This window comes from Harmonia axyridis, chromosome 2 (assembly GCF_914767665.1).
Source record: "Harmonia axyridis chromosome 2, icHarAxyr1.1, whole genome shotgun sequence".
Taxonomy (NCBI): domain Eukaryota; kingdom Metazoa; phylum Arthropoda; class Insecta; order Coleoptera; family Coccinellidae; genus Harmonia; species Harmonia axyridis.
Genome location: NC_059502.1, coordinates 47,133,055 through 47,151,646, shown reverse-complemented (window position 1 = coordinate 47,151,646; position 18,592 = coordinate 47,133,055). Strand labels below are relative to the sequence as shown.

General features: G+C 32.9%; 2 protein-coding genes across 2 annotated transcripts; one reads left to right on the top strand and one right to left on the bottom strand.

The window, feature by feature from the left end:
- The first annotated feature begins 3,068 nt into the window (after positions 1-3,068).
- On the top strand, positions 3,069-3,821 carry LOC123673344 (piggyBac transposable element-derived protein 4-like). The gene has a single exon (XM_045607830.1). It carries the CDS (start codon positions 3,069-3,071, stop codon positions 3,819-3,821), a length of 753 nt encoding a protein of 250 aa, XP_045463786.1.
- Positions 3,822-12,920: 9,099 nt separating this feature from the next.
- On the bottom strand, positions 12,921-14,612 carry LOC123673343. Its single transcript, XM_045607829.1, has one exon. The coding sequence runs from the start codon at positions 14,610-14,612 to the stop codon at positions 12,921-12,923; it is 1,692 nt and encodes a 563-aa protein (XP_045463785.1).
- Between the last annotated feature and the right edge of the window lie 3,980 nt (positions 14,613-18,592).

The following is an 18,592-nucleotide window of genomic DNA, read 5'->3' as shown; positions in this document are numbered from 1 at the left end:
GATATCCCCTTAGACCGATTGTAGCAAGTATACAGAGCCCAATGTCAACACTGGCTGAATTTATAGCAAAAATACTCTCGAATGCTTACAACCAAAATAATGACTATTATATAAAAGATTCGTTTGAATTTGCAACATTTATTAATGACCTTGCTATTCCACCAGAATATGAAGTAGTCTCATTAGATGTGGTAAACCTGTTTGGGAATATATATAAAGAACTGGTGATGAAAGTGCTGGAGACTAAGTGGAATAAGATTGAAGAACATTGTAATGTACCCAAAACACTGTTTATGGAGATCGTTGAGTTCATACTCGATAACAACTATTTCATGTTTGAAGGGAAATTTTATGTACAGACATTTGGCTGTGCTATGGGTTCCAAACTTAGCCCGGTACTGGCCCTTTATGTTATGGATTATGTTTTGGACATTTCCATTCCAAAGTTGTCCTTCAAGGTGTTTTTCATAAAAAAATTTGTAGATGATTTGATACTTGCAATACCGAAAACAGGCTTGGAGGAGATAATTCAGGTATTTAACAGTTTTGACTTGAACATCCAATTTACAAGTGAAAGAGAAGATGAAAATAATTCTGTTCCATTCCTGGATACAAAGGTTTGCAGAATAAATAACATAATTAAACTGGACTGGTATCAAAAAGAAACAAATTCAAACAAATTCATACATTTCAAATCAGAACATCCGATAAACATGAAAATAAATTGTATCAAAGAAATGAAAAACAGGATACAAAGAATCTGCCATCCAGATATGGTGGATGCGAACATAAAGAAATTACATGAGATCTTTCGGCAAAATTCCTATCCAAAACAAATGCTCGACAAACTAATGTATGAAACTGACAGAGTATCCATAACAGAATCTCGACGAAAACCTGAACAAATTGAAAATATAGTTCAAGATGATCCTGTAATAAAATATGGCAGCCTTCCCAACATAGGAAATCTAACCAGCAAAATTAAGAATTGTTTTAAAGATGAAAAAGTAAAAATAAGTACATACAACACGAAAACTATCAAGATGTTATACAGTAAATTGAAAGATACAACACCAAACCCACTGAAATCTAATGTAGTGTATAAAATTAAATGTTCCGAATGTGATGGCACCTATGTGGGACAAACATCTCAATGGTTAAAGAGTCGATTAACGTTACATAAGAGTGATATCCGGACAATGAACCCACGATGTGCTTTAGCTGTACACTCAATGAAAAAGGATCATAAAATTGATTTTGAAAATACAGAAGTATTATGTACGGAAGGTAAATATAATAAAAGACTGATACAAGAAATGATCAACATAAGAATTCAAGAAAATCCAATAAATAAAAAAACTGACGTACAAAAATTAAGCAATGTTTACACGTTCCTGTTAACATATCCAAACCGGGAACGATTCTATGATGGACCACTAGAAGAATAAAAATAAGAAGAAAAAGTAAACCAAAGTTGACGCAATGCGATTCTGTGATATGTACCAAAGAAAATAATTAAGTTAGGTTAGACACACTGTTTATACTCACATCCAATTGACAAAGAAAGATTAATCCAACTGATAGAGTGTTTGAGACTAATTTACTTAAAAATTTGCGTTAATTGATGAATTTTAACTTATTAAGGAGACAACCTCAAATTCTGTAAGTGACTGTTTTTAAAGATTTGTGAAAGTTCTTTTTGTGTATGTAATTTTAATTTTAATTGTTAAAATTGTAGTAACCCTGAGGAAGGAACTAACCAGTTCCGAAAGCTTGGTATGAATAAAGAGTAAAACTGAAATCCTTCTTATCAGTCGAATTCCCTTAAAGATTCACGATATATATATATATATATATATATATATATATATATATATATATATATTCTTTTGAGAAAGAGCAATAAAAATTATTAATTTCAAACAATCAAGCATATGTGTCGATGAATCTCAATATTAGCAGAGGAAATGTAACGGGGCATTATACATTTCAAGCAAGAGAGGTGCCTAAGCTCTTCCATATATGTTTCAAAAACTGGCAAGGTACCTCATTCAGTATTGAAGCTGATACTATAGCTGAGGGGTTTAGCAGGTTGACTGCCGCATAAAAATAATAAAAAATGCATTTGGTGCCAAGTCGAAAAATGTACTTCTGACAGAAACCTGAATGAGATGCAATGATCTATTTTATCCAATTCCAAAAAACAACTCCATATTTCGAAAAAATTATAGGGCAGTCGTATACGCCCGCTGGAGCATGGGCGGCATGTTTATGCCTTCCACGCCATGGCGGCCGTCGTGCGTGCGACTATTCGTGTTAGATCTTGTGAGAATATGTTAGTGTCGCAGTTTACAGGGCATTAGTTTATTTGTTTCTATTGACCGCGTAAGTCGTAAAGGGTGCAGTGAGCGTGAAAATGAGTTCTCGTGCTAGGAAAATAGTTGATTTAGCACTAAAAAAGCTGAAGGATGAAACATCAGGTAAATATTTCATACATGAAAATATGTTTGGAATTTGATATTACGTATTACTGTGGTTTTGATTGGATTATTTTTTTTACAGAGGATGAAAAAAGTGCTGATGATTTCAGTTCCTTCGATTCGGATTTGGATCCGATGTTTTTGCCATCTAGTGAGGAAGATTTTAGTATGAGTTCTGATGCATCGATTGAAGAGAATAAAATTGATTTTGCCAAGAAGAAGGTATTCAAGAAAAAAAGATCAGAAGTAAGAAAAGAGCCTTCTGAATTCCAGCCGTATTGTTCAAAATCACTTCAAGCTGTTGATTTTGAAGAAAATGCAGAACTTCTCGAAGAGAGGACTCAAGAACCCGAAAACTTTGTGCCTGGAGAAGATTCCAGGAACAGATTAGAAGATATGCAATCGGAAAACGAAGCAGAAATTGTTCACCCAATTGAACATTTATGGAAGGCGCCAGTAGGAGCACACAAAATTTTTGAATATTCTTCTAAAAGTGGTTTGAATGCTGGTTAAGCTGCAGTTCTCATCAACGAATTATCTCCATATAAATGTTTTCGTTGTTTCGTTGATGAAGAAATCGTCAATGAAATGGTTCATCAGACTAATTTATACGCGACTCAAGTATTATGTGATAAAGAAAACGTTAGCAACTATTCTAGGCTGCACAAATGGTTTCCAACTGATCAAAATGAAATGCTAAATTTTATTGGAATTGTAGCATATATGGGTATGGTTCGGATGCCATCCTTGGAGAAATATTGGAGCACAGATTGTCTCTACAAAATGGCCTGTATTTCGAAGATAATGTCGAGAAACAGATTTCAATTACTTCTCAGGATGTGGCATTTCTCTGATAATGAAACTTGTACAGTGGGGGATAGATTACATAAAATAAAACCTCTACTAGACAGATTGGTGAAAAATTTTCAAAGTGTGTACACTCCTGGTAGAATATTCTGTATCGATGAATCAGTTGTTCCCTTCCAAGGTCGTCTCCTAATGAAGCAGTATATACCAAATAAAACGCATAAATATGGCGTGAAATTGTTCAAACTATGCTGTGAGAATGGATACACATGGAATATTCGAATTTATGCTGGCAAGGAAAAAGAAGGTAATGCATCTGTACCAACCAATGTCGTGCTGAATTTGTCCGAAAATCTACTTGACACAGGCAGAACTATAGTGGCTGATAACTACTATACTAGCCTTGAGCTGGCTAATGTACTGCTAGTCCGCAAAACTCACTATATTGGTACATTGAGGGCTAATCATCGCGGCAACCCGAAAGAAGTGATTCAAAAAAAACTGAAAAAGGTGAGGTTTTGGTTTGGAAAATGAAGAAGGTATATGTGTTTTGAAGTGGAAAGATGAAAGAGACGTTCTTGTCCTATCCACAAAACATACAACTGAAACCGCCGATATTCAGGGTCGTAATGGTACAAGGACAAAACCACGAGCCATTGTGGAATACAATGAAGCAAAATCTTCAATTGACCAATCTGATCAAATGGCAAGTTATCACTCACCACTGAGAAAATCTCTGAAGTGGTACAGAAAACTTGGGATTGAGTTCCTTCTGGGAACAGCTCTTGTGAATTCTCATATAGTATTCAACAATTGTCTGACAAAAAAATGAAAATTACAGAGTTCAGGGAGAACCTCATAAGGTCCCTATTATTTTCAGAGGAGGGAGACAAACCTGACAAACCTGCCAAAGATCTAGAGAAAATACAGTCCATTCAGGAATTATTGACATCCCGGGTGGCTTTGGAAAATCGAAATTAAGTTGGTACTGGCTCATTCAGTAACATTTTGAATTGCAGATTTCGGGTTGGCATTTGAAATGTCATTGACAGGAGGTTAGATTTCAGTTTGTTTGTGTTTGTTTTGTTCGAAAAAATTTTGAAACTTAAAAGTTGTATCAATTTCAAACACACATTGATTAGTTTATTTGAGTATTTCGCACAGTACTGTTTGAAAAAAGAAGAAGGCAAGTCGTTACAACCTGGATTATTAGTGGAAGAAAACCTGTGCAATACAATTTCACCTTCAAAGAATCATCGAATGATTGATTGTTACCAGGAGCCGAGCCAAAAGCAACCAATATATCAGCCTGGATGAACTTTGACCAAAAAGCATCTGGATTTTAATCAATCAAAGACAACATTACATAAACTTAATTGGTTACAAGTTCAAAACAGTTAATAAAAGGAAAATTCTTATTGATGAACAGAAAAATATAATAAGTTGAGTACGATTTTATGGTGAATACAGAGAATATTTGCAACAAAATGTGAAATTCATTTATCTGGAGGAAACTTGGTTATTTGAAAATGCCAGCCAGCATTATTCAACAGTGGACTCTAGAAAGAAAACAAAATGTTTTTCAAGTATATTCAAGGGTAAAAATAGAAGCACTATTTTGAATGCTGGATATTTGGATTTTTACCTGGATGTTTTGTTTTGACAGTGGTGATCATGAGGATTTTATAAATCTATGAAGAGAGAATTATTTTATAATTGGATTGCTAAACAAAGTCTTGGCATTGCATCTATAGTTTATATTCTATATTGAAATTAAGTATTGTTATATCTGTTTTTTGTTCTTCAATGAGTAATCCAAAAATCTAATAAATTCCAATTGCTTTATAGAATTTTTACTGAGTATTTACTCGACAAATATATTCAGAAGACTAACTTCAAGAATTTCTTCACCTCTTACCCACTTGAAGATAATAATAGAATGCAATTAAAAATTTAAAATTCACAAATACTTTCATGCAAAAATGCTTTTAGTGAGTGAGTTAAAGCTGTTATGGGCAAAATGATTTATGTAATTTAATGGAAACTAGTATAAAAGTATTTCAATAAAAAACAGAAAACTCGAGTACAAATAGTACCTATATTTTTCATACAAGTTTAATCAATCATTCATGTCAGTTTCAATAAATAGGTACTTTAGAAAGTAATTTACACATCGGCTGATAAATTGGTTCCAATTTTGAAAGTTGCAGTACAACTGTGATGTCAAAATTTTTCATATACTAAATGGATTCTTTGAATTTTATTTCTGTCTTATTATAATATGGCTCTTTCATTCACTAAGCTACACTATTTAAATTTATCAACCAGTTTTTTCTGTTTTCTTCACCAGTTTAGACACCACAGTTAAAATGATCCATAAGAGTTATTTGATAAGAATTTTGCAAGCAGGTTGGTATCCAGTGTCCATCAGTAATGCAACAATTTTTGAAGAGCCTTTGGTGAAAAGGAATATGCATATTTTAATGATCTTCAAAGGGATCTTTCATGGGCGACTCTTAAATGAATATATATCTCTTCATTGGATTTCCTTGAAAGGAGATTTCACTATATTTTTACGTTATATAATCTGAATTTCAATTTATGAAATCATGACTGTATGCGTCCCTTCGTAATAATAGTAATTTCGAAAATTCAGGATCTTTCGGATACAAAAATGATGAAAATAATTTAAACTGGTTATTTCTATGATGAACCATAGCAATTTTTAGTGATATTTTTGTAACCAGAAATAAAGCCGCGACTAGACGTTCATGGCCTACTTCGATGTCAATAATTCCTGAATGGACTGTACATACCTTACTGAAAAAGCAAGGTCCATATGATAAAATGAGGAAATATTGTAAAGGCTGTTACTCTAAAAAACTACGAGGTGAAATCACAAAAAATCGAGTGAAAAAAGTAATCACCTACTGTGAATCCTGTGAAAATCAACCACATTACTGTATCGAGTGTTTCCATTTAAATATATTTGATCACTAATTCAATATTCTGTAATTTTTTCAGAATGCACGAAATGACAAATTTTGGGTAGAGAAAATGGTTTTCGAATTGTAAGATTTTTATCTTGAATGTCTTCTTCCTGAACTGGTGAATCCAAGATTTCCAAGAAGAATGCCCATAAGGAATCCTCCAAGAAATGATTGATGTAATTTACTTTCACCCAATTTACAACTGAGATTTTAACTAAGAGGTAAGTTGTTTCTGTTTATTTTTTTCTATAGTCATATATTAATATTCCTAATTTTTTCTAGATTTCTTGAGAAGGTTTATCTCCCAGAAGAATACCCTTAAGGAATCGTTCAAGAAATAATTGATTTCATTGACTTTAATTCACCTATTATAGGACTAAGCTTTCATAGAAAATATTATCTTCGAATTAATTGTTGCTTTTGATTTTTTGCTGCTATTTTTATGTGTTGTAATGCTTTCGAACATGAAAGAAATTGGAAAAGATATATCAACTGAGCTTCGCTTGGTGAACCCCTGGGTAATGAGGTAACGATACCCAGCACAATACCTCCATCACTGATAAAATTGGTGATAAGGTGGAATGGAAAGTTGTGTATACCAATTGTTAGATTTCCCCTCATATGTTTATAAATCTTTGTAGGTGACAAGATGCAAAATAAATTATAATTATCGTTTTTACATGTCAAGATATTGTATGTTGAAAGAGGAAATAATAAACCATAGTGTAAAATTTGCAGTGTTTTTTTTCAAACAAAATTATTTTCACATTATGTTTTATCTAAAAAGATACAATTTACGAGTAGGATCTATTTGTTTTGACCTTATTACTCTATTGTTTTTTTGAAGTATCATATAAAATTATGAAATTTGGTTTCTACAGGAGAATGAGAAAAATCTAATTATTGCAAGGTCATGCTAATGATTATGACAACTATGAGTTTTTTCAATCATCTATAATTTATTTGTAAATATTCGTTCAATCTTTCAGTGTATGGAGACATTTTTATGTTTATGCCCAACAAGAACATTTCAGTTGATTTGTTAGATAATTATAGGGCAATATTGAAGTTCAGTACTACAATGTTATTATTGTTATGAAATTCCTCAATTCTGCTTTGTCAATTTCTGTCCTTTTTTTGCCTTCAAATGAATCATAATCGTTAATAAGAATTTTTGAAATTTTTAATCCCTTTTTCTTGCCTTCATTATAAATGGATCGTAATATTGAGTATGGAGAATAAATGCGATATCGCGATCTAACAACTTTTTTTTGTACGTAGGCAGTTTGAGAAAATAATAATTTTTTAAAATTTCTGCCTTTTTTTTTGCCTTCAAATGAATCGTTATCGTGAATAAGAATTTTTGAAAAATTCAATACCTGTTTTTGCCTTCATTATAAATGGATCGTAATATTGAGTATGGAGAATCAATGCGATATCGCGATCTAACAACTTTTTTTTGTACGTAGTCAGTTTGTGAAAATAAGAATTTTTTTAAATTCCTGTCCTTTTTTTTGCAATATTTGAATTCTAAACATTCCGAAACGTAAACTGTAAAAATTTCAGGGTGGGGTTAATTTTCCGATTCCAAAGGTTTATTATTGAAAATTATAAACCAATAGCGAAAAAATTTATTGGGGGATATGAAACGAATAGTTTTTAAAATTTGAAATTGTGTAGTTGTAAAAAGAAAGAGAGACAGACCTACATATGCGTATAGAAGTTACGGAAACTTAACTCCTTGATTTTCCAACTTTGAAATGAAAATGTGGAAAAAGTCTTGGATCCGTCAATTTCGGATTCGAGGGGAACAACTTTTCCGATTTTTTCACCCCGTAACGAGGGTGACCATAACCCCTTGATCTTGAATAGGGATGAGAAATTGTGCTTCTGACTTGAAGTTAGTGCTTTCTCAATTCTCATTATTTCACTTGGATATTCTATGCTCCTAATAATGTGTTCAACTTGAAACTTCGTATAGAGCTCGAAATTGCTCTTCTTTATATACACGCAAAATTTCAACTGGATCGGTTTTGTTACCACTGAAATATTAAGTGTTTGTTTTTTGATATTCTTCTTCAATACTCTATGTTTATGGTTATACTATTCACAAGAAATTTTTTAAGAAGCTTGAAATGGCCACTTCACATAAATATGCAGAATCTCAAACGGATCGGAGCTGTAATCACGAAAATATTGAGTATTCCATTTTTAATATTCTTCTTGATTCCATGGTTTCTTCATGGCTCTGATGACGTGATAAGCCTGAAATTTTGCATGCAGTTCACAATTGGTTTTCCATATCAACATCCATATTCACAGCTTCGTCGTTTTTGTCGTCACGGAAATATTGTTTTTTTTATATTATTCTTCAATTTTCAATTGTTTTGATTGAGTGATCAATATGAAGTTGTTCAAGAAGCTTTTAAGTGGGATTTGTCATCTAAATGCGAATTTTCATACCGATCCAACCTGCATTTTCGAAACCCACAAAAATTCAAAATTTCGAACGAGCATATTTACGGAACCCCTGTCAGATTGTGCCCATTAACGAACTTGACCGTGATCTGATTCTACCCTGAAAAGTTCGAGTTTCTAGGTCGTTCCGTTCGAAAGTTATCGTGTCAACGGCCCTACGGAGTACGGACAGACATAATAACATTTAAAGACGAATTCGTCAATAGTGAGTCGAACCGTATAGTATGAGATCATTTTCGGCCCAAAATTCGAAAATTACATATTGTGACGAAATGATAGAACGATCTGTTCAGGGAACGAGCAATCACAAAAGACCTACCTAAAAATATACATGGTGTTTCTTTTGAAGAATAGAGTTTCTGAAAAAATATATTTGAGTTCGTTCAATTATTGTATAAAAGATTCTTATATATTTTTTATGTTGAAAACGCAATTTATGTTTCTCCAAAGAAAATTCTATCATTTCACTTGAAGTTTCGGAGAAAAATTAACAAAACTATGAACTTCTGACTTAGTGCCCCCTATCAGAAGCAGTAAAAACAAATTTATCATGAGTATATTTTTTCCTCAATCAACAAGACTCTCAAACGAGATCTAATTGGATCAAAAATATTAAGCCAAACTGAAGTTACAGACATTTCAATCGGTCAGATTTCTCCCAACCTTATTTGATTTCGTAAAATCGGAAGTGATAATTCAAAAAGATACAGAATTTTCCAAGGATGACAGTAATGATATTTTTTCATCACCTTGTTATGAAATATTTTCCAGTAAAATTCATTTTTCTACTCAACGATAGCTATTACGCCCCCTAGCGGTAGATGTATGAACTGAAAACAATTTCCAGTGTGTTTTGTTTTACACTTTAATAGTGAGAATTTTTACCGCAAGTCTCTACGATGAGTGGATCTTGAGATATAGCCGCTTACCTCGCTTATTTGCCCAGCCTGTACATGTACCATGACACCTTATTTCCACACCTTCACCTTGACAATCGAAATTTATATATTTCTTGATAATTTTGCCATTAAGGCGACAAATAGAGAGACTTTTTTCCCCAAACATTTCACAAAATAACTCTGCAAAAAGTTGAAATACTTTTTTAGATGAATGCACGAGTGGTACCAAGAGTTTGCAGATGAATATATATTACATGAATATATAGGAAGCAGAAATCGAAGTTGTTGGGATAATTTCTGAAGGGTGTTTTTTTTAGAGCTATAGAATTTTAAATTGCAATAAAACAACGATTGATTATTTGATTGACATGAATTTTATTTATCCGCAAGATAATCTTGTGGCATTACATTTTAAATATGATTTCTGGCATATGACCGCCACGGCTGGCTCGGATGTAGTCCAATCTAGACGTCCAATTTTCGATGACTTTTTCCAACATTTGTGGCCGTATATCGGCAATACCTCGGCGAATGTTGTCCTCCAAATGGTCAAGGGTTTATGGCTTATCCGCATAGACCAATGACTTTACATAGCCCCACAGAAAGTAGCGGTGTTAAATCACAGGATCTTGGAGGCCAATTCACAGGTCCAAAATGTGAAATTAGGCGATCACCAAACGTGTCTTTCAATAAATCGATTGTGGCACGAGCTGTGTGACACAATGCGCCGTTTTGTTGGAGCCACAGCTCCTGGACATCATGATTGTTCAGTTCAGGAATGAAAAAGTTAGTACGTTCTGGCCATCATCGTTTTTGAAGAAGTACGGACCAATAATTCCACCAGTCCATAAAGCGCACCAAACAGTCAGTTTTTCTGGATGTAACGGTGTTGCGACATACACTTGAGGATTAGCTTCACTCCAATTGCGGCGGTTTTGTTTGTTGACGTAGCCATTCAACCAGAAGTGCGCTTCATCGCTAAACAAAATAAAATGGACGTAGTGCGCGATACGTATTCCGCACAGAACTATTATTTTCTAAATGAAATTGCACTATTTGCAAGCGTTGTTGTCATGATAAATTGCCATACCATACTGAGGATAAATCACTTGACAGCTTTTCAATCAGTTGTCATCTTGAAAAGAAATGCCGAATTGAAGTTATATACCTCGAAAAAAAACTTCCGTTATATGTACCCATTTGATTATCTATTATTTCAGCAATGCATTGAAAGCAGTATTGAAGGAAATATATTGAATGGTATCTTCAAAACACGAAATATATGAAATTCATGAAACGAAATAATTCTTTTTTAGTGCCTTCTGTGAATATTTACAAGTGAATAAAGAAATATAAATTTTCAAGAGGAGTGACAAAGAACAGTAAGGAATATACTGGTTATAACTATGGTCCTTGGAGAAATTATTCCATACATAATATTCAACTAATAAAGAGGCGTTACCTACTGTGGTCTTCAAAACCTTTATCCCATGAAACATATTACTAAATGGGCGTGGCCAATATTTTCGAGTTCCTCGAACATTTTCTTTTAGATCCCTACATCCTCTCTGAGGCTAGGCATCTGTGTATAAAAAATCGCTCGTCATCTACTCACTATCAAACCAGTTCTTCAAAAATATTGAGGAACGTCCGAATTCTAACAATTTTATAAAAAGGAACATTGAATTCTCGTAGAAGACATTTTTCAAATCGAATAGTCCCATTTTTGTCAGTCGGTACACATTAGAAATAGATTTATAATTATAGAAGGTTCAACATCTGAAATTCAAGATAGGTATACATGGAAGATAGATGTTGAAAACATCTTGTAATTGTAGAAGTGTTCCTTTTCTGGCATCAATCTTCATCGTGCAAGTTGTGCACGCTCTCGACCTTTTTTTCCTCTATCATGGCTTCAATCAATTTAAGGAAAACCGAGAATTCGCTTTTCGTATAAGAAACCAAGGCACACCCCTTGAAATTCACTTATGACTTCTGTGACTCTGTCGTGAAGATATCTCACGATTGTTTGTCTTGGATGCTTTCGATAATGAGGAATAATTTTTGGAACGTGACATCATCTTAATTGGGTTTTGCACAATTATTCTTCTTAATTAGCTTTTCGAAAAAAGCGAAATTTATTACAGTTTGTTAATTACTTTCTATTGACAGCATTCGGGATGGTTTAATGCATGAACGTTTAGATATTTTAAGAATTAACCAGTGTTCGATAACATTCCAATTTGGAGAATGCTCTTGTCGCTGAAATATAGTTGAGTTGATCGTATTCGGCTTGAAGCCAATTAAGGTTGGGCAATGAGAACTCCCTCATTAAAATGTCCTTTTGAGTTATTGAAAAACTCATTAGAAAAAAAAAAGACCATTAGAATTGTATCAATTTTCATTGAGGTATTCTAGGGAATTGGCAATTTCTTCTACGGATTCAAGTTTTCGTAAGAAATGTAGTTGCTATTTCGTGAATATTTGATACTGATATTTTTCTTATTCTTTCGTTGTCTTTTATTTTTATCTGGTATTCATTTCATAGTGTTGTGTATATATGGTTGTATTATTTTTTTGTTTATATTTTCAATAGGTTAAAAAAAACTCGCTTTGACTTGATATTTAGTAGGGATTCATCAAGTCAAGTAGCTTGATATTTTAGCCAACTACTTGACGTCATGACTTGAAAATCAAGCTCGTGACAAATTTGAAATTACCTACTTGAACTTGACTTGATTTGAGTTATTTATTGCTTGACTTGATATCAAGCTACTTTATAAGGCTTGAGCTTGAAACGAACGAGCCGCATGACATATCTCTGCTTGTGCGCGCTTAGACAAAACAATCATTTCCAAAAGATGAAAAGGTGAGTTTGACATCTATCTTTTATTCGGAAAGATATCTCCTATAAATCGCGAAAATAAAATGGCTTGGCGGTAGGAAAACGACAAATTCCCCACTGAACCATGTAGGTACTGACAGTTCTGAGTATATTCAGGAATGGTGGAAGAGACTTAAATAGCCGAATATATATATATATATATATATATATATATATATATATATATATATATATATATATATATATATATATATATATATATATATATATATATATATATATATATATATATATATATATATATATATATATATATATATATATAAATATATATATATATATATTTTTTTTTTTTTTTTTTTTTTTAATCACCTTTCCGGGAATTACGAGATACCACCGAACTCTCAGAGCCAAAGTGGAATCAAGAGCTATGAAAGAAGCGCCTTACGATACGTGTAGTGCCCAGTATGACTTCTTTCTGGGCACTCGAAACAACATAGATGTCAAGTTCCAACATCTTTGTGTTATCAACAAGATGTTCCTCTACGAGTCCGTTGACCGACATCACCAGTGGGATAATAGATATTTTCTTGAGCTTATACATTTCCTTTAGTTCGAACGACAGATCGAAGTATTTTGTAATTTTTTCAGTGTATGCCCTTGAAATATTGTCGTCTGAAGGTACCGTAATATCGATGATCTCACAGCTTTTTTCAGTTTTGTTCAGTAAGACGATATCCGGTCGATTATTTGCCACTGGCCTGTCCGTCACCATCGTGGTGTCCCAATATAATTTAAATTCTTCGTTCTCGAGGACATTCTCAGGTGAGTATAGATGATTTTTTCTCTTAGTTTTGATTAGTTTTAATTTCAGTGCCATGGCCTGATGGTAAACTTTTGCCATTTGGTTGTGTCTATCCGTGTATTCTCTCGGAGCGAGGATGGAGCAACCAGACGTAACATGTTGGATGTGTTCACGTCCCAGCTTGCATTTTCTACATAGATCAGAGGTAAGTTGTTGCCCCGCTATGTTTTTGAGGTAAGACCTGGTGGGAATCACCTGATCCTGTATTGCAAGCAGCCTGCCCTCAGTTTCAGGAAACAGGTAGCCCGCCTTAAGGTAAGTTAAGGATTCTTTTTTTTTCACATTGCTGTTGTCTAAATTATTAGGGTATCTACCATGTAATACCTTAGCTTTCCATTCCTCCTGCAGGTTTTGCTGAGTGCGAATCGGCAGCGCGAAGTCGGAATCCGATAGCCGTAATGGGGAGCATCCTACATCTAACGAACGAAGGGCTCTGACAAAGGATAAGTTCTGCTTCATGAAGTATTCCCTTAGTTTTATTACGGATTTGTTATGTGATGTTTCTAGGTTAAGCATCCCTCTTCCCCCTAGATGTCTTTGGAGATAGAGTCTTGCCACGGATGAGTGAGGGTGATGTACTCCGTATTTCGTCAAAATGGTGCGGATCTTCGTGTCCAAAGCCTGCAGTTCTGTAGTCGACCATGTAAGTACCCCGAAGGTGTACGTCATTATAGGCAATGCCCATGTGTTCAAGGCTAGAAACAATGATTTCGAATTCAGTTTGGACTTGAGCACTTGGTTCACCCGATGAAATAGTTTCTTACTAAAGGCTTCCTTCATTTCAGCGTTTTTAATTTCTAGAGCTTGCTGTATACCTAGATACTTATAGGTTTCATCCATGCCGAGGTTCTGAATGGCATTTGGATTGAAGATGTTGGAATCATTTTCAGATATTTTTCCCCTTTTGACCTTTAGCCTTGCGCACTTGTCTAGCCCCATCTCCATTCTTATGGTCTCACTAAATGTTGCCACGATCTCTAACATTTTTTCAAGTTGTTCTTCATTGGACGCATATAATTTGAGATCATCAATATATAGTTGATGGGTTATTTTGATCTTTCTGTTTTTGTCTAGGATGTATCCATATTTCTGTTCATTGATGAGCGTGCTGAGAGGATTTAATGCTAGGCAAAACCATAAGGGGCTAAGTGAGTCCCCTTGAAATAGACCCCGTCTGATTGCGATGTCAGCTGTTTTAATTATAGTAGCCCCAGTTTTCAGAATCAGCGAGGTTCGCCATTCGCCCATTAGGTGTTTTAGGAGATTTATTACTGAGCCACATACTCCGTACATACTCAGAACCTTGAGCAGCCAAGTGTGGGGTACCGAGTCAAACGCTTTTTTATAGTCCACCCACGCTATATATATATATATATATATATATATATATATATATATATATATATATATATATATATATATATATATATATATAATAACTATTGTTGTAAGAGCCAAAATAAATATATTGAATGAAATTTAAGGGTCTTTAGGCTCGGGTTTTGGGAGTAAATGATTGACTACTCTTTATTCTATGCCAAGCTTTCGCATTAATTTAATGCTTCTTCAGGGCTTCTGCAAAAGATCAATAAAATACAATTAATAAATAACAAATTTTAGAAAACAAACAAATTTACTCACTGAATGTGAGGTTTTACATGGATAACATCTGCCACAAACGTTGTAACTAATAAAAACAAAAAGTTATATTTTAATTTCATAGGAATTCTCCAAAAACACGTCAACTAAATCTATTTCACAAATTTAAAAACTCTTCCGGTTGATAATCTTATTTATACGCAATTTAGTAACTCTCATCTAAGATAACACAATAATGACATTTGATGGTTATGTTTCTGTTATTATAGAAAACTAGTCTCTCACTCCTCTATGTTCCCTGTCTTCTTTATTCATCTATTGGGCCGTCATAAAAAGGTTCCATTTTTATCCTTTCTAACAAATAACTGTATATAGAGCTTAATTTGTTCGTATCTGTCTTCTTATTTATGGTTTCATCTTCTTTGTTTATGTTAATCATTTCGTGAATCAATCTTTTTTGATAATTTCTCTCTGTTTTGAGTACCTCAACACCTTCAAAATTCACATGATGGTCCAGATTATGCGCATGCGCAGCCAATGCACATCTCTCTGGGTATTTTCTTATGTCCGATCTATGTAGCGCCACTCTACTTTTCAACCATTGGGAGGTATGCCCTATATAACATTTGTCGCAAGTCTCACATTTTATTTTATAAACGACATTACTTTGGAAGGATGTTGGAATGGGGTCCTTTATTTTGGTGTACAATGACCTCACCGTTTTTTGATTTTGGACTGCAATTTTGATGTTTTCCTCTCTGAACACATTTTTCAATTTTCCTGTCAAGTTTGTAACATTTGGAAACGATGCATAATGTGTTCTATCTGTTGTCATATTTTGTTCTTCTGTTTGTTCATTTTGAGTGGTACCATTTGCATATAGTAATTTCTTAATCATGCTGTTAGGATAATCATTTTCTTTAAGAATCTGGTGTAATTTTTTTAGTCCTTCATCTATGAATGATTTATGGCATATTTTTGATATTCTTCTTTTCATTTGGTTTATTGTGTTAATTTTCACATTTATGCCATGGTCTGAGTGGCATGCGCATGCGCATAATCTGGACCATCATGTGAATTTTGAAGGTGTTGAGGTACTCAAAACAGAGAGAAATTATCAAAAAAGATTGATTCACGAAATGATTAACATAAACAAAGAAGATGAAACCATAAATAAGAAGACAGATACGAACAAATTAAGCTCTATATACAGTTATTTGTTAGAAAGGATAAAAATGGAACCTTTTTATGACGGCCCAATAGATGAATAAAGAAGACAGGGAACATAGAGGAGTGAGAGACTAGTTTTCTATAATAACAGAAACATAACCATCAAATGTCATTATTGTGTTATCTTAGATGAGAGTTACTAAATTGCGTATAAATAAGATTATCAACCGGAAGAGTTTTTAAATTTGTGAAATAGATTTAGTTGACGTGTTTTTGGAGAATTCCTATGAAATTAAAATATAACTTTTTGTTTTTATTAGTTACAACGTTTGTGGCAGATGTTATCCATGTAAAACCTCACATTCAGTGAGTAAATTTGTTTGTTTTCTAAAATTTGTTATTTATTAATTGTATTTTATTGATCTTTTGCAGAAGCCCTGAAGAAGCATTAAATTAATGCGAAAGCTTGGCATAGAATAAAGAGTAGTCAATCATTTACTCCCAAAACCCGAGCCTAAAGACCCTTAAATTTCATTCAATATATATATATATATATATATATATATATATATATATATATATATATATATATATATATTCGGCTATTTAAGTCTCTTCCACCATTCCTGAATATACATATATATATATATATATATATATATTTTTTTTTCTTTTTTTTTTTTTTTTTTACCTTCACACGCAATGTGGATCAGTCAGATGACCCGGGCATCGCTGCCAAGGGCCATCCCGTCTGTTAATGAGGGAAAAGTACTTGCCGTATATATATATATATATATATATATATATATATATATATATATATATATATATATTTATATATTATAAATGAAGTTAAGAGTCTCAGGTATATTTAGATCAATGAGATAAGGGTTTATCGACTCAATGTTTGGAGGAATAAATAAAAAGATGAACTCTTTATTCTTTGCCAAGCTTTCGCATTTTTTTAATGCTTCTTCAGGGCTTCTAAAAGAATGTACAATAATTTTCACAATGAACAATTTAAAATATTTTCTTACACATTGAACTTACCGAATGTGAGATTTTTAAAGTCACTAGCATCATGCTCAAACATTCGTCATTAAATAAAACTTACAGACTAGACAACACAATACAAATACAATTATCAATGTAAATTATCATTGGACAATCATTGGACAAACCTCACAATGTGTCAAAAATAGAATTGCGATACATAAATCAGACATAACAAAATATAAAGAACGGTGTGCCCTAGCTATTCACGCGCATAATTTAGACCATCGTGTAGATTTTGGTAGTGTAAAGGTATTGAAATCTGAACCAAATTATCATAAAAGACTGATACATGAAATGATCCACATCAATAAAACAGAAAAGGTGATAAATAAAAAAACGGACACCAACAATTTGAGTTCAATATATAGTTATTTGTTGGAAAGATCAAAATACAAGAACTTTTACGATGGCCCTGTAGATGAATAATGAACCAGGAAGATTTGGGAACACAAAGTAAAGATCTAAATCCACAGAGAGCTGTAACATAACCTGTAATTATTTCGTAAACAAAGCAACAATAACAAGTTTATCAATCATTTATTTCTATAAACTGCGATGCGGCTAATTTACATTGATAATTGTATTTGTATTGTGTTGTCTAGTCTGTAAGTTTTATTTAATGACGAATGTTTGAGCATGATGCTAGTGACTTTAAAAATCTCACATTCGGTAAGTTCAATGTGTAAGAAAATATTTTAAATTGTTCATTGTGAAAATTATTGTACATTCTTTTAGAAGCCCTGAAGAAGCATTAAAAAAATGCGAAAGCTTGGCAAAGAATAAAGAGTTCATCTTTTTATTTATTCCTCCAAACATTGAGTCGATAAACCCTTATCTCATTGATCTATATATTTATATATATTTATATATATATATATATATATATATATATATATATATATATATATATTTATATATATATATATATATATATATATATATATATATATATATATATATATATAAACAATGGTTTAAGGGGTGTTGGAAAACTTCAATTGTTACTAACTTCTTTATTTCATCAGTCGACGTTTCGATCCTTGGTTGGGATCTTCTTCAGGACTTCTATAAAACAAACAACATACAAATATAACAAACATTGCAGAAAGGACAACATGTTAAAACGCACCGAAATGCGAAGAGTTACCAGATCTTAAGTTGCACTGAATCTTATACAGATTTGGAGGAAAAAATTATTAATAAACTTGAACACAAAATAGTCTCTAATACAATAACGTCTCTTTTTTATATCACACACTTCCTTATTCTCTTGAAAACTTATTTTTGAAATTCTTTCTTCATCCATCTGACAACTGCGTAAAAAACGTAAGGGGTTAGGTCGGGTTCATAGAACATCATAGATCTTCAACTGACATTGGATATATATATATATATATATATAT

Coding starts and splice junctions, on each gene's coding strand:
- LOC123673344 (XM_045607830.1), top strand. CDS start 3,069: ATGGTTCATCAGACTAATTTATACGCGACTCAAGTATTATGTGATAAA.
- LOC123673343 (XM_045607829.1), bottom strand. CDS start 14,612: ATGGGCGAATGGCGAACCTCGCTGATTCTGAAAACTGGGGCTACTATA.